At 49.9% G+C, this 14607-nt stretch overlaps 1 protein-coding gene across 4 annotated transcripts in view; it reads right to left on the bottom strand.

Annotated features, from left to right (window-relative positions):
• The window catches only part of BCR (BCR activator of RhoGEF and GTPase), a 128764-nt gene that overhangs the window by 61411 nt on the left and 52746 nt on the right, over positions 1 to 14607 (bottom strand). For 3 of the 4 annotated variants that reach the window (XM_003994832.6, XM_006938625.5, XM_019814712.3), the window contains exon 2: positions 1787 to 1968. In XM_003994832.6, coding sequence (XP_003994881.2) covers positions 1787 to 1968 — 182 coding nt within the window. Of the gene's footprint in view, positions 1 to 1786; positions 1969 to 14607 lie in introns of those variants that run through there. The other variant, XM_045042107.1, reaches the window with a different exon arrangement.

A 14607-nucleotide genomic window follows, 5' to 3' on the forward strand; every position in this document is an offset into this window, starting at 1 on the left:
AGGAAAGGAAAGGAAAGGAAAGGAAAGGAAAGGAAAGGAAAGGAAAGGAAAGGAAAGGAAAGGAAAGGAAAGGAAAGGAAAATTTCCCATCTTCTCCAGACACTCCCTGACACCTCCTCTGGGCCAGGTGGCGTACTTGGGATTGGAGATCCCATGTCTGGCAAGCACAGACGTATAAGATGAGACATGGCTATGGGCTCCCACGGGGGCCAAAGGAGGGAGTGGACACCCAGATGTGGATAGGCTCCATAGCAGTTAAGCCCTCAGACTATGGCTAAAAGCTGAGGGCAGAACTCCAAGTCAGTGTAGATGAGGGTCTGAAGGCAGAAGTCTAGTGGGGATGGGCAGCCAAGCTGCATGGGGTCTGGGCACAAGGAGGGCAGATCAGCCTCCTAGGGCAGCCCTATCCCAAGTTTAGGACTCAGCCTGCTTATTCAGGACTGGAAAGATCCCCGTCTGTACCAAATCATGCTTGTGAAGCAAGAAGCAAGGGAGGGCACTGAGAAAGGCAAGGTAGTTAAAGAAAAGAGTGTCATCTGAGGATTTGAGAAGGCTTCAAATCTGGTAGCTGCATGGCCTTGAGCAAGTTACTTCATCTCTCTGAACCTCAGTTTCCTAATCTGTGAAACAGTGAAACCAGATGTTGGATCAAAACTGCACAAGGTAGGTGTGTGTTACACACTGGCTTCCCTTCCTGTCCTCGTGTTTCAGAATGGGAAGCCTACCCAGCGCCAGAGTCTTTAGAAATCACAAAAGCATAAATAAGAAGCAGTCCTGCAGCTGAAGCATCAGCCCAGCAGAAAAGCAACTGCAGTGAAAAGATATGCTTCTGGCACTTCCCACCAACAACGGAGAAAAGCAGATTCCTCTCTTGTATTTAAGCCTGGGGAGGACATCATCAGAAACAAGCTAAGCAAAAGAGGGAAGGTATCTGTCATGAGGGGCAACAGGAAGACAGTGAGGTGCAACCTGCCCCAGGGACAGGATCTCAACTCAAGAAGAAAAGAACCTGAGAAGTCAAAGGGACACCCTCTGTCCCAAAGGTAGGGGGTGCATGCCTGGGCTCTAATGTACCTCTGAAGTGCCCCTCCAGGGCAATGGGACAGATCAAAGCAGTGAGGCCACCAGCTCATGTGGGACTACCCTAGGAGCCTACAACAACCCCGGGGCTATGTGCTTATAAGAGAGGGGCCCAGGACCATCTCTGGGAGTGAAGGAGGGCATCTGCTGAATGTGCCAATACACACTAGCCACATGACCTTGGAGCTTCGGTTCCAAAGTGGAGGTGACATCAGGACCGTTAATGACAATTATACCTCAAGAGGAAGATCCTGGTCAAATGGATGGAGTCATCAGCAGCACTCCTTCTGGCAAAAAGGAGCAAGTGCATTGCATGCAGAGCAAGGACAAGAGCCCAGACACTGTCCCCCTCCCCTGCCCCTCAACACCACTGCTGGGACCGCCACCACGTCCTGCTGGTAGGACAGCGGTGGCATTCTCAGCCTCTGCATATGCTGCCTGTCTCCTCCACACTTGGCTGACAGAGTTCCATGAAGTCCCTGCTGAAAGCACCTTGCATGCTGTCTCCAGATCAGCAGGTACCCGGATGGGGGAAAGAAGAAGGCGTTTTTAGCGACTTCAACCACTGGTTGCTCCTGACATCACCTACTTGCTACTTGCCCCTGAGAGAGTGGATGTGCTGCAGGGCACCTTTAGGAAGTAGACAGCAGGCCAGAGCCAGATCTAAGCCTTATTTCACACCTGGCCCTCCCACCCTGGGACTCACCGCTTTGGTAGACTCCAGGGCTCCTGAGGCCAGTGCATCCCGGCTGCCCCTGCCCTTGCTGCCAAGGTGGGGTGAGGAAGAGGGTGAGTCATCGATGTAGGGCAACCCATCTTGGTGCCGGCGCTGCTCCTCAGCCCGGTCTGCAGCACAACTATAGCCAGGTGGCGTTCCAAACGACGTATCTGTGTGTAGAGAAGCAGCCGTGTTAGATATAGGGAGAGGGGCCAGAGAGAGGTCTGCCTGGGAGGGTCCACACCCCACCTGCCCCAGCAGGCATTGGGCTGATGCTATCACACAGAGGTGTTGAACAAAGACTTCAGGTAGGCTGACCGCACCTTCACAACCGACTGAGCAAAGACCACAGGGTGAGGCAGGGCCAGAACGGTGGTATGCTCCCCAGACAATGAGACTGGGCTTTCAGGACACTGTCTGGGGCACATCTGCCCTTGTCCTGGGAGTAGGCCTGAGCCATTACAGAAAGATGGACCTCAAATGCTAGCATCTTGCTCTCGGGGATGGTCCTTGTGCACCTGTCCGTGGGGATCTGATGGCGGCAAGAAGCTCAGATCATGCCACTCCAGGTGCAAGCCCTGGCCACTGTGAGCAGTGCCCCAGGCCCACCAGTCCCAACCCAGGGAACAGGTGCTGCAGCCCTTTCCCCTTACCCCACTCTGCCTCTTGGCTGACTCTCAGCCCACCTCCCAGCGGGTGTGGCAAAGTCCCAGACCATCTTTACCCCAACCTGAGTGTCCCTGTGGGGACAAAAGTGGCCTACCCTATGGCCGGCTCCATGCTGTTTGGAACCATCTAGTTAGAGAAAATAACACCTCCATCCTAAAAGCACCTGAAGACAGTCACCCCTTCCTCCTGGCTAAATTACAAAGCCCATACCCCTTGGCCAGCCTCTCTATAGCTCTGTTTTCAGAACTGTTCTAATCCAATGGATCCTCACCAGGACATTAACCCACAAGGGCCCAGTCTACTCCAAGTCTCATGTGGGGGTCACTTCTTGACTCCTTTCACAGGGCATCTTCACAGCCCATGGGATTTCTGAGGTCATCTTGATTGGGTTACATCACCTTCCCCATGACTCACCGGCAAGCAGTCCTGTCCAAATGTCACCACCACAGGCAGCCTCTGCAGTGTTTATTTACAAGATTACAACTTCCGCCACCAAGCACACCCAGTCTGGGGCTCAACCTCTAGGTGGCACTGACCACCTAGGCCAGGCAGGCACAGGCTTCCAGAGTCGACCCTGCAATTCTAGTGGGGGGACTGTTTTCAGTTCTTTCCATGCAGCAGCCAAGAGGAGCCGTGGCTGGAGTGACCAGGTGCTCACCACATCCAGCTATGACGGCTGCCAGTGCACTGTGCAACTCATCTGCCTACGTCCCAGCTTCCTCACACACCTCTGCCTCTCCCACTTTCTCCACTTCTGTGTCCCAGCAGGTCACATGCCCTCTAAGAGGTGTCCTTAGCCCTGGTTACACGTTAGTGCCACCTGGGGAGCTTCAAAAACAGAGACCACTGAAATCAGATGCTCAGGGAGATCTGCGCCCTGGTGGCTGCAAAGGCTTCCTGGGGGTTCTTTAAGAAGCCAGGACTAAGACTGCTGCACTGGCACAAGCTGGGAGCTGGCACTGTGCTGGCTGTCACCCACACTGTGTCCCTGCTGTCTGCATACAGGCGCTGACCACAAAGGCCAGGCAGAGCTCTGCTGCCCTGTGTGTCTGCAGGAGGGCTCCAACAGAGGCCAATTCTGAGTTGAAAGTGGCAGACAGGGTAGGGGACACTCAGAGCTGGGTGGGCTCCTACCGTGTCCCCTAACAAGCTCCATGGGCTACAGAGGAGCTTCTGGTACCATCACCGTGTTGGTTATCAATGCTCAGCCCTGCTGGGGTTTGTACTGTCCTACCAGGACAGTCAGAGGCCAAGGCCAAGTTCTGTCTCCTCCTCCTAAGTATCTCCAAAGGCACTCAACCAGCTCTGGCCCAGCATCCCTGAGGACAGATGAGGAGGGTTTAAATGTATTAAAAAACACAAAACCCTGTTAATGCAGAACCCTAACCCCACACCCCAGCCCCCAAACAGGTCTGACTTCAGCTTCCATTTCCTTCTGGGGAATCCCAGATTCTTTTTAACCAAAATGAACAGAGGACTTCTTGTCCTCTCAACATCCATGATATGAACCCTGCATTGCAGCAGCCCCTACTGAAAACTTGCCTTCCATGGGAGCTGCTTTCAAAGGCAGCTCAGGCCCTGGACAGAAGGCTTTAGCTGTCAGATGACTTCCTCACAGGTAGCCTGAATGATCCCCCTGGGCCAGGAGGGTCTTTGCTCTACTTCTGTAACCCAGGACACTTCCTCCAGGTGGGGCAGGTGGGCCAGTTCTATGGGCTGTGGTGTGAATTTCCCAGAAGTGAGGCTCTGGTCCTGCCCAGGTTACTACCTACCGGTGAGAATTAGTGCAGGTCACTTAAGCTGTCCGTGTCTCAGTTTTCCTGATTTTACAATCAGGCATGTGAACTATACAATTGATAGAGGCCCACTCAGCTCTAAAATGTTACGGTCACTGTGTGGGTCAGCCAGTCATGCCCTGCCTGCCTCCTGACCTCACCTCCTTCGACAGCTTCCTTCCTCTGCTCCCCACTCCTCCTCTGGACTCCGCTTTTATATTAGCACAGAATTTTCAGCGTCCACACATCCTCTCTAAGAAACTTTAAACTGTTCATTTTTTTTTTTTTTTTTAAATAATGACCTTTTAGAAAGTCAACAGATTCATCACCTGGAAGAGCACCCTTAATATGAGAACCACCACCTGATGTCCCGGCCTGTGACTACATTGAGCTCATGTTCAAGATCAAATTAATATCAAGTGACGCCCCAAGTAAGAACTTTAGGGTCAGACTCAGGGGGCTCTTTCCAAAGACTGTAAAGATTCCACATGTGTGAAACAAAGTGCTAGCTTAGCAATGCCCTAAAACCCAGGGCAAAACCAAGTGCCTGCTAAAGGTTTGCTGGCTAGGGTTGTGTGGGGCCATTGACTCTGATACGGACACTTCACCTCCACCAGGTGAGACTGAAAAGCCAGGTTCCATAGCCGGACTCCACAAGGTAATTATAACCATCAGACAACTAAAAACCCAGCTGTTTCCAATTCTGCACACATCTCCCCAAACTGATGTCTGAGGAACTAATGCTTTTATGTCTGGATTCCGGATGGCTGGTCACTGCTACTGCTGCATTCCACCTGAGGTTTCAGCCCATGGTCCCAGTGAATCCAGCCTGCTCCAGTGCAAATGAGACAGAGGGAGCAGGAAAGCTCTCATTTCCTTGTCGCCCATCCTAAGCAGCACACAGGGACTTTCTTTCACACTGCAGTTTTTCCACTCCTGGGTCCCCGCATCTCTTCGAGCATAAAGTATATTACTGGGGGGCTCTGGGAGCTGCCATTTCCCAAGAACCAGAGCAAAGTGAGAGAGGGGCCTTGCTCTCCCCTCCTCTACCAGGAACACCCAGTGGGAAGCCTCATTACCTCAAAGAACTGGGAACCTGGTGGCTGAGTTAAGCCCGGAGCTTCCTACAAAGTTCTACCCAAAGCTGAAAGCAAACACTGGTTTCAGAGGAGGGGGCAGGGGGAAGGGGCTACGATCCTAAGGCTACAAGAGGCTCAGGGAAATGAGGGTTGATCAACAGAGCAGCTAACCAGCGGGGAGGAGGGCGGGGGAGAGCGAGGCCCATTCAGAGCTGGCAGACAGCGGCTGGCTGAGTGTGGAAAAGGGATGTGCACAGTGAAATCCAAAACCTCCTCCGCTCCAGGCAAGTCGGCTTAGCAGCCACAATCCCTGCACTCTGCAAATCTAAAATCTAGTCTTTGATGCAAGAACAAAAGGCAGCCACCCCCACCCCCACCAAGTGGGAGGAATAAGTCCCAGTCAGCCCAGATCACATCCCCTTCTTACACCTCAAGGACAATGCTGGTTTAAAAAAAAAAAAAAAAATCCTTCAGAAAGATTAAACATAGAGTTACTATATGATCAAGCGATTTCACTTCTGGGTATATACTTAGAAGAATTGCAAACAGGGACTCAAATAGATATTTGCACACCCGAGTTCCTAGCAACAGTATTCACAACAGCCAAACTGTGGAAGCAACTCAAGTATCCACTGATGGATGAATGGATAAGCAAAATGTGGTATGGATATGCAGTGGAATATTACTTAGTCTTAAAAAGGAAGGCAATCCTGACTCCATGCTACAACATGGATGAACCTTGAGGTCATGATGCTATGGGAAATAAGCCTGTCACAAAATGCTCAATTTACTGTGTGAGTGCACTTATACGAGGAACCTGGAATTGTCAGAATCATTGAGCAGAAAGTAGAATGGTGGGTGCCAGGGGAGGAAGGAATGGGGAATTGGTGTATTGTGGGTACAGAGTTTCCATCTGAGAAGATGAGAAAGTTCTGGAGATGGATGGTGGTGATGGCTGCACAACAGCATTAATGTACCAAATGCCAATGAGCATGAGTGGTATGCTTAAGAATGATTAAAATGTTCCATTTGATGTTATACAATAAGTATATACCACATGCACATATTCCTAAGATCCCTCCCAGATAGGGGCAATGCTCGGGTAGCTGAGCTGTGGGGAGGGCTCATCCCCTTCATGTGGACAGCCCCCTGCAACCACATCTAAAATAAGCACAGAATGGAAACTTCCAAGCAGTTTGCTCCCTGAGTTGATGAGAGCAGGCTGGGTGGCGGGTACCCGGGCTTCATTATAGTCTTCTGTGTATTTGTTTCATAACAAAGGACAATAAAAGGAAGCCTTGCTCGGCTATGTGTATGTAGCCTCAAAAGGAGGCCCAGTGTCACACGGCCAGACCAGTCCAACTGGCACAGCCACTGTTTGTTTCCAGCAGCTACCCCTCTACTCTTACAGAGTTTATGTATCATCTTTTCCAGGCCACGTCCCTGCCCACCCCCATTTTCCTGATGCAGACTGGATGAGATTCCTGCCAGCCCATAAGAATCTGGTAATCACAGATCACACCCAGTGCTGGAGCAGGACCCCTCACAGGATCAGAGCACCACAGGTGCCCAAAGCCCTGCAGCAACCATCCTCAGAGCTCTCAGAGGGCCAGAGAGTTACCTGCCTTCAAAGCATCAAATGCCCTTTGCCCAGCTTCAGTCCTGTCAGCTCCTCCAGGGGCCCCCAGCCTCTCCCCACAGCCTCTCTTTCCCTTAGCCCAGTCTCGGTTCAAACATCTCCAGTAACTTCGACACTCCTTCCCTATTTTCATATCTGCAAGCCAGGAAGCAAGCATCTCACTGTGAGGCCTTTGCCAGGCCCTGCTGGGATCTCTGCCGCAAGGGTTCCCAGGACACGTGTGCAGAACCAAGCTCAGACCACCGGCCACGTGTCTCCCAGCTGTAGGAGAGGCCCTCCTGGACCCAATGTACCTGGAACGTCCCCAGATCCTGCTTCCATTGCCTTGCTGCTGCCAGAGGTGCAGGGCTCAGATCCCAGCTCCTGTCCCACCCTCTGACCAAGGCACCCCAAGAGAAGAGCCTGAAGCAAATCCTCAGAAGGAACTAAGGTTATGATCTCAGCCCTCCCCTCCCAGAACAGATATGGGAACAGCTGTAAATGGCCAGGGGAGCGATCCTGATAAACACATACCAGGGTTGAGAGGAAAGAAGAAGGGATACTGGGAACTCAGGTGGGGGTGGTGTGGCAGGAACTTCATTATGCATTAAGACAGAGGCAGGGTGGTCTCCTATCCCTGTTGACACTGTTAGCAAATGGCTGGGCGGTATTTTACCAAGGTAAAAGAGGATCAAACACCATCTTCTTTCCGGTGGCTCACCAGCTACAGTGGGCAGGTTTCTGCAGATGCAGGCACTGAGCCCCCACCTCGTCATATCTGCAGAAGCCCTGCTTTCCCCTTCCTCCCTGGGCCACAGGCAAACAGCACAGTGCTGACGATGTTGTGGTGCTGGTGACTTGCAGACGGCAGCTCATGTCCTTGGGGATGTCTTGCCAGGTAGGCATCGCCCCTCCAGGAGAGGCTCAGAAAACTGTGGCTGGGACAGAAAGATCTAGGTCTCACCGAAGGGCACACAGGTTCCACAGGTTCGAGCTGGCTCTGGACACCACGCTTGTGCACAGCCTTGAGGCTTCCTCCCACACCCCGTGTGCTGAGAGCAGATTCTATCTACAGGATAGGCTGTGGGTCCTGGGGCTCGGCTGGCTTCTTTACTGTGTAGCAGAACCCCAAGTACAGTCAGGGAATATCTGCAGTGCTTCAGGGAAGTGAGTTTCCCAAACAGTAGAAAAGTCTCAAATGTGCCACAGCAGGCAGGCATTTTTGCAAAATACCTGCTACCCTTTCCTGGGCACTTCCTCTGGGTGAGGGACAGTGCTGATCTCCTTGAATCCACTCTGACCCCTTAACAGGCAGAAACTTGTAGATGCTCATTTTTCAACATTTATTTATTTTTGGGACAGAGAGAGACAGAGCATGAACGGGGGAGGGGCAGAGAGAGAGGGAGACACAGAATCGGAAACAGGCTCCAGGCTCTGAGCCATCAGCCCAGAGCCTGACGCGGGGCTCGAACTCACGGGCCGCAAGATCGTGACCTGGCTGAAGTCGGACGCTTAACCGACTGCGCCACCCAGGCGCCCCTAGATGCTCATTTTTCAGACAAGGAAAGGAGTCTACAAGAGAGAAACAGGTGGAGCTTGACTATGCCGAGGCCCATTTGTGTCACCTGCATATTTGGTCATTTTCTGAAGACATTTCTAAAAGGCTGAGCTGATAACTACATGACTTAGCAATTCCTCTCCATATGACCAAAAGGAGTGAGAACAGGTGTTCAAAGCAAAACTTGTACCAGAATAATTCAAGCTATATTCAAGTGGCATTATTCACAACAGCCAAAAGGTAAAACGACCCAAATGTCCATCAACTGATAAATGGATAAATAAACTGCAGAGTATCTATATAATGGAACAACATTCAGTCTCAAAAAGGAATGAAGTACCAACACAGGCGGACACTGGAAACATTATGCTAATTGAGGAAGGCGATCATAAAAAACCACCTACTGTCTGATTCCATTTATATGAAATGTCCAGAAGAGACAAATCCATTGAGACAGAAAGTGGATACTTAATGAGTATGGGATTTCCTTCAGGGGTGATCAAAGTGTTTGGGAACCAAACAGAGGCGGTGGTTGCACAAAATCGTGACTGTACTAGGCATGAGTTGTTTGCTTTGAAATGATTAGTTTTATGTTATGTCATTTCACTTCAAAAAAAAAAAAAAAAAAAGATCTGTTTTCCTCTGTTAAAACAGGGAACCCGGAACATTATCCAGCTGTTTCCTGAAGACCAAGAACATCATTCCGGACAGACGTCAGCACTGCCTGGCACCAGTACCTCAGGCCACCCACTGCTTTACTTTCTAAGATATCTGGTTGGTTTGGGTGGCTTTCTGCTTTCTTCTCTGCCATCAGGCTGGCAGCTGTCCCTTCTGTTGTATCTACAGCAAGGGGGTCAAAATTCTTTATAAACAAGATGTCCCCCATCTAGTTGGCCACTGTATCCTGGAGAGAGGCCTGTTGTTAGAGCCCTTGGTTTTGTGGGAGAAGGAGAGGCAAAGAGAGCACCCTAGGATCCCGGGACCATGATCCTACTTCACGCTGCCACCCCAGCAATGACGTCACCAAGCTAGTGTGGAAAGCTCCGGCTGCCTGGGTAGTAGGAGGTCACAGCCCAGACCAGCTTGTACACACAGAAGGCCCTGAGGCTAGGCAAGTCTCCCCGAAAGGCCAGAAAATGCTAGCTGGGAAGGGCCCGAGCCTGTCCTGCTCATGCCTGATGCTTCAGCTCTCCAGGCAGCTCTAGATTCCCTGAACAAGGCTAAGCTCTCTCGGAGGAGACAAACGGACTAATAACAATAGCTCTTATGACTCTTACACCTGTGGTTTGGGTTCCAGCTGGTTGGAGACTGAATCACCACAAGGTCAACTTTGAGGGTGACTTTTAGCAATAAAGACTGAATGCCCCCAGTGTGGGTAGACGAGGACCCCCAATCAGCATCCAGAGAGCAGTTAAAAGATTTTCTTCTATCTTCAAGGACCCACCTGTGCCTAAAGCTCTTGGATCCTCGAGGAGGGGAAGATTATTTATGTTCTGGGCCTGGGGCTGGAACCAGCTGGTGCTGGGGCGGGGCAGGCAGAGGCTGGAACACCAGCTGGGAAGCTGCAGCCCTCAGTCACCGGATGATGTGATTATTCTTCTTTAGCACCACCTTGACTCTGCAACAAGGTTCAGAAAGGTTTCTTGGAGGCAGTTTGGCCTCAGACAATGTTGAGTACCCAACATTCAGCCAAGATATATGACACTTCTATTTCTTTTCTTTTCTTTTTTAATGTTTATTTATTTTTGAGAAAGAGAGAGAGGGCACATGCATGAGCAGGGGAGGAGCAGAGACAGAGGGAGAGAGAGAATCTGAAGCAGGCTCCGTGCTATGAGCGCAAAGTCTGACATGGGGCTTGAACCCACGACATGACGACCTAAGCCGAAGTCAGATGTTCAACCGAGCCATCCAGGTACCCCATGACACTTCTATTTCATGCCAGGCACTGTGCTGGGCATATGATGGCAGGCACCACAGACCCAGCCCCTGCTCCTGTGAGCTGTCAGAATTCCAGGAGTCGCATGATATGTACATCATGGCAAAGCCACCCATGAGGGGCAGCCAGACCCTCAGGCAGGGCAGCAGAGACCATCTCCCTAAGGAAGTGACCACTCCAAGACCTAAAAAGAGGCAGACACTGGCTACCCTCCAGAACATGAAGGTGGGAAGGACACTATAGTGTGTTGAATCGTGGCCCCAAAAAGACATGTCCATATCCTAACACCTGGCATGTGTGAATGGAACTTACTTTGGCAAAAGAGTCCTTGCAGATATAATTAAATTAAGGACTTCGAGATGAGATCACCTAGGATTATCCAATGGACCCTAAATCCAGTGACAAACATCCTTTTGAGAGACAGAAGAAGAGAAGGCTGTGTGAAGGTGGAGGCAGAGGTTAAAATGCTGTGGCCACAAGCCAAGGAACGCACGGGGCCACCAGGAACTGCAAATGGCAACAGAAGATTCTCCCCTGGAGCCTCCAGAGAAACATGGTCCTGCCATATACCTTAATTTGGCCTCCTGAACTGTGGAAGAACACATATTTGTTGTTTCAGGCAAGGTAAGCTTGAGAGGGCAGGAGGAACACCCACTTTCCCCACCTCCACCTTCACACTGCCTGGGGAGGGTTAGGAAAGGAGATACACGTATATATCCATGTTCATAGCAGCATTATTCACAATGGCTGAAAGGCAGAAGCAACCCAAAGTGTCCACTGGCAGATGAATGGATAAACAAAATGTGGTATACACATATAATAGAATATTACTCAGTCTTAAAAAAGAAGGAAGTCTGGGGTGCCTGGCTGGTTCGGTCGGTAGGGTAAGTGACTCTAGATCTTGTAGGTTCAAGCCCTATGTTGGGTGTAGAGATTACTTAAAAATAAAATCTTTAAAAATAAAAAGAAGGAAGTCCTATAACATGCTATATAACATGGATGAACCTTGAGGAGATTGTGCTTAGTGAAATAAGAAAGTCACAAAAAGAAAAACACTTCATGATTCCACTGACATAAATATTAGTTTGCTAGGGCTGCCATAACAAAATACCATAGACTGAGTGGCTTAAACAATAGAAATCTATTTTTGCACAATTCTGGAAGCCTGAAGAGGACAATCAAGGTGCCGGCATGGTTGGGTTCTGGTGAGAGCTCTCTTCCTAGCTTGCAGACAGATGCATTCTTGCTGTGTCCTCATATGGCCTTTTCTTGGTGGGTGGAAAGAAAGAGGGTGCTAACTCTCCAGGTCTCTTCTTATAAGGGCACTAATCCCATCATGAGGGCTGCCCTCGTGATCTATCTCCCAAAGGCCCCACCTACAAATATCACATTGTGAGTTAGAAGGATTCAATGTATGAATTGGCGGGGGGTGGGGGGGGATGGGGGGGGCACACATATTCAGTCCATGACATAGGAGGTACCTAGAATAGGCAAATTCATAGAGATAGATAATGGAATGGGGGTTGTTAGGGGCTGGGAAGGAAGGGCAGTGGGGACTTACTGCTTACTGGGTGTAGAGTTTCTGTTTGGGATGAAGAAAAAGTTATGGAGATCAACAGTGGTGATGGTTGCACAACAATGTGAATGTATTTAACACTACTGAATTGTATGCTTAAAAATGGCTAAGATGGGGCGAGACTGGGTGGCTCAGTTGGTTAAGCATCCGACTTCAACTCAGATCATGATCTCGCAGTTTGTGAGTTTGAGCCCCACATCAGGCTTGGAGCCTAGTTCAGATTCTGTGTCTCCCTCTATGCCCTTTTCCTGCTCACTCTCTCTTTCTCTCTCAAGAACAAATAAACATTAAAAAAAGTAAAGACTTTAAAAGCCAAGGTTTAAAAAAAAAATGGTTAAGATGGGGGCGCCTGGGTGGCTTAGTTGGTTAAGCATCTGGCTTTGACTCAGGTCATGATCTCATGGTTTGAGTTCGAGCCCTGCATCAGGCTCTGTGCTGATGGCTCAGAGCATGGAGCCCACTTGGGATTCTGTATCTCCCTCTCTCTCTGCCCCTTCCCCACTTGCGCACTCTCTCTCTCTCTCTCTCAAAAATAAACATTTAAAAAAATGGTTAAGATGGTAAATTTTATGTTAACCACCGCCCCCCCCAAATAAAAACCCAAACAAAAAAATAATGATCAGCCAGGTTTAGACATTTTTTAAAAAGAGGAAAGAAGTACAGTGTTATGGGCTGAAGCATGTCTCCCCTGCCACCCAAATTTATGTATTGAAGTATTAACTCCCAAAATATCCAAATGTGATCTTATTTGGAGACACAGTCTTTACCAAGTTCAAATGAGATCTTAGATTGGGCCCAAATCCAATATGACTATATCCTTATAGAAAAGAGAAATTTAAAGACAGACCAGCAGGTAGAGAGAACACCACGTCAACATGAAGACAGCCACCTACATACCAGGAGAAAAGGCCTGAGGCAGATTCTCCCTTACACCCGCCCTCAGAAGGAACCAATCCTGCTGAAACCTTGATCCCAGACTTTTAGCCTCCATAACTGTGAGACAATCAATGTCTATTGTGTGAGCCACCCAGTGTGTGGCTCTTTGTTACACAGCCCTAACAAACTAACACATCGGTAGTTATGGAGATTGGGCACCAGCTCTGAGAAGCCACTTCCCACCAAGTGTCTCCATGATCATGTCTCATGGAAATGGGACTCTGCCAGGCCAGCCAGCTGCAGCCACCTGGAGGCCATCCACACTCAGCAGCATACCCACAGCACCTCCATATTCCAGACTCTGACAGCAGAGAGAGAAGAAAAGGGCAGCCACTGAGCCCCACATGGTCAGAGGGCAAGAGGTAAGCCCCGGGCCTCATACGCTGCATTCACCCAAACATGCACACCATCCTGGGCTCTCCTTAACCAGGGCCACTCTCCCTCAGAAGATAAGCTATTGCAGATTTGCCCCAGACTGTGCTACTTAAGAACAGACCAGAATATGGGGTGTCTGGGTGGCTCAGTTAGTTAAGCGTCCAACTTTAGCTCAGGTCATAATCTCATGGTTCAAGCCCTGTGTCAGGCTCACAGGTCAGAGCCTGGAGCCTGCTTCCAATTCTGTGTCTCCCTCTCTGCATCCCTGCCCCCCACCCCCTCATGTTCTGTCTCTCAAAAATAAATAAATGTTAAAAATTTTTTTTTTTGTAAAAAACAGACCAGAACCACTGGGATATCCTGCAGCTATACAAGTCAGAAATTATAGAAAACCAGCTTTCTGAATCCACACAATAGTCCGCCAACTCCCCCCTACCCCCGTCAAGGGCAGAGCAGGAAGGGTGGGAGACTCCCTCCTGAGTGAAGCCCCAGCACTTTTTTCCTTCCTGACCTCAGGATGTGAGATGGGGGGCTCACTTTGCTCCCTTCATCATGCTCTGAAAGGGGGATTTCCCATGCACGTAAGGAAATTGAAGATACCGAAGTGATAAGTTCACAGCACCTAGAAATCAGAGACCAACTCTGGGGACAGACTGAGAATATGCCTGTAAGCCTGTTATGGCCTGAATGTTCTGTGTCTGCCCTGTATTCACGTATTGAAGCCCTAACCTGCAATGTGATGGTACTTGGAGGTGGGGCTTTTGGGAAGTAATTAGGTTTGGATGAGGTCACGAGAGTGGGGCCTCCATGATGGGATTAGTGTCCTTATAAGAGGAAGAGACACCAGAGAGCATGCTTGCTGTGCATGCTCGCGTGCTCGCGCTCTCTCTCTCTCTCTCTCCCCCTTTCATATGTGAGGACACAGCAAGAAGGCAGATATCTTCAAGTCAGGAAAAAGTTCTCCACTAGGAACGGAATTGGCTGGCACACTGATCTTGGATTTCCTAGCCTCCAGAACTGTGACAAATAAATGTCTGTTGTTTAAGCCCCCAGTTTGTGGGGTTTTGTTACGGCAGCCCTCCTTTGTCCTCAGTGGATTTCCAAGGCCCAGGTCCTTTCCACTAGAGAAATAAACAAGGAGGAGGGGCAGAGGCGAGCTGGAGACTCCCTACCAGGCGAGGGAACCTCCTGCTAGCCCATATTCCTACCTTGGAGAGGTGTAGGTCTGGCTCAGTCCTAGAGGATGGTCTGCAAATCTCACTGCTGCTCTAGTCCTGGGTCACCACC

This window comes from Felis catus, chromosome D3 (assembly GCF_018350175.1).
Source record: "Felis catus isolate Fca126 chromosome D3, F.catus_Fca126_mat1.0, whole genome shotgun sequence".
Classification (NCBI taxonomy): Eukaryota; Metazoa; Chordata; class Mammalia; order Carnivora; family Felidae; genus Felis; species Felis catus.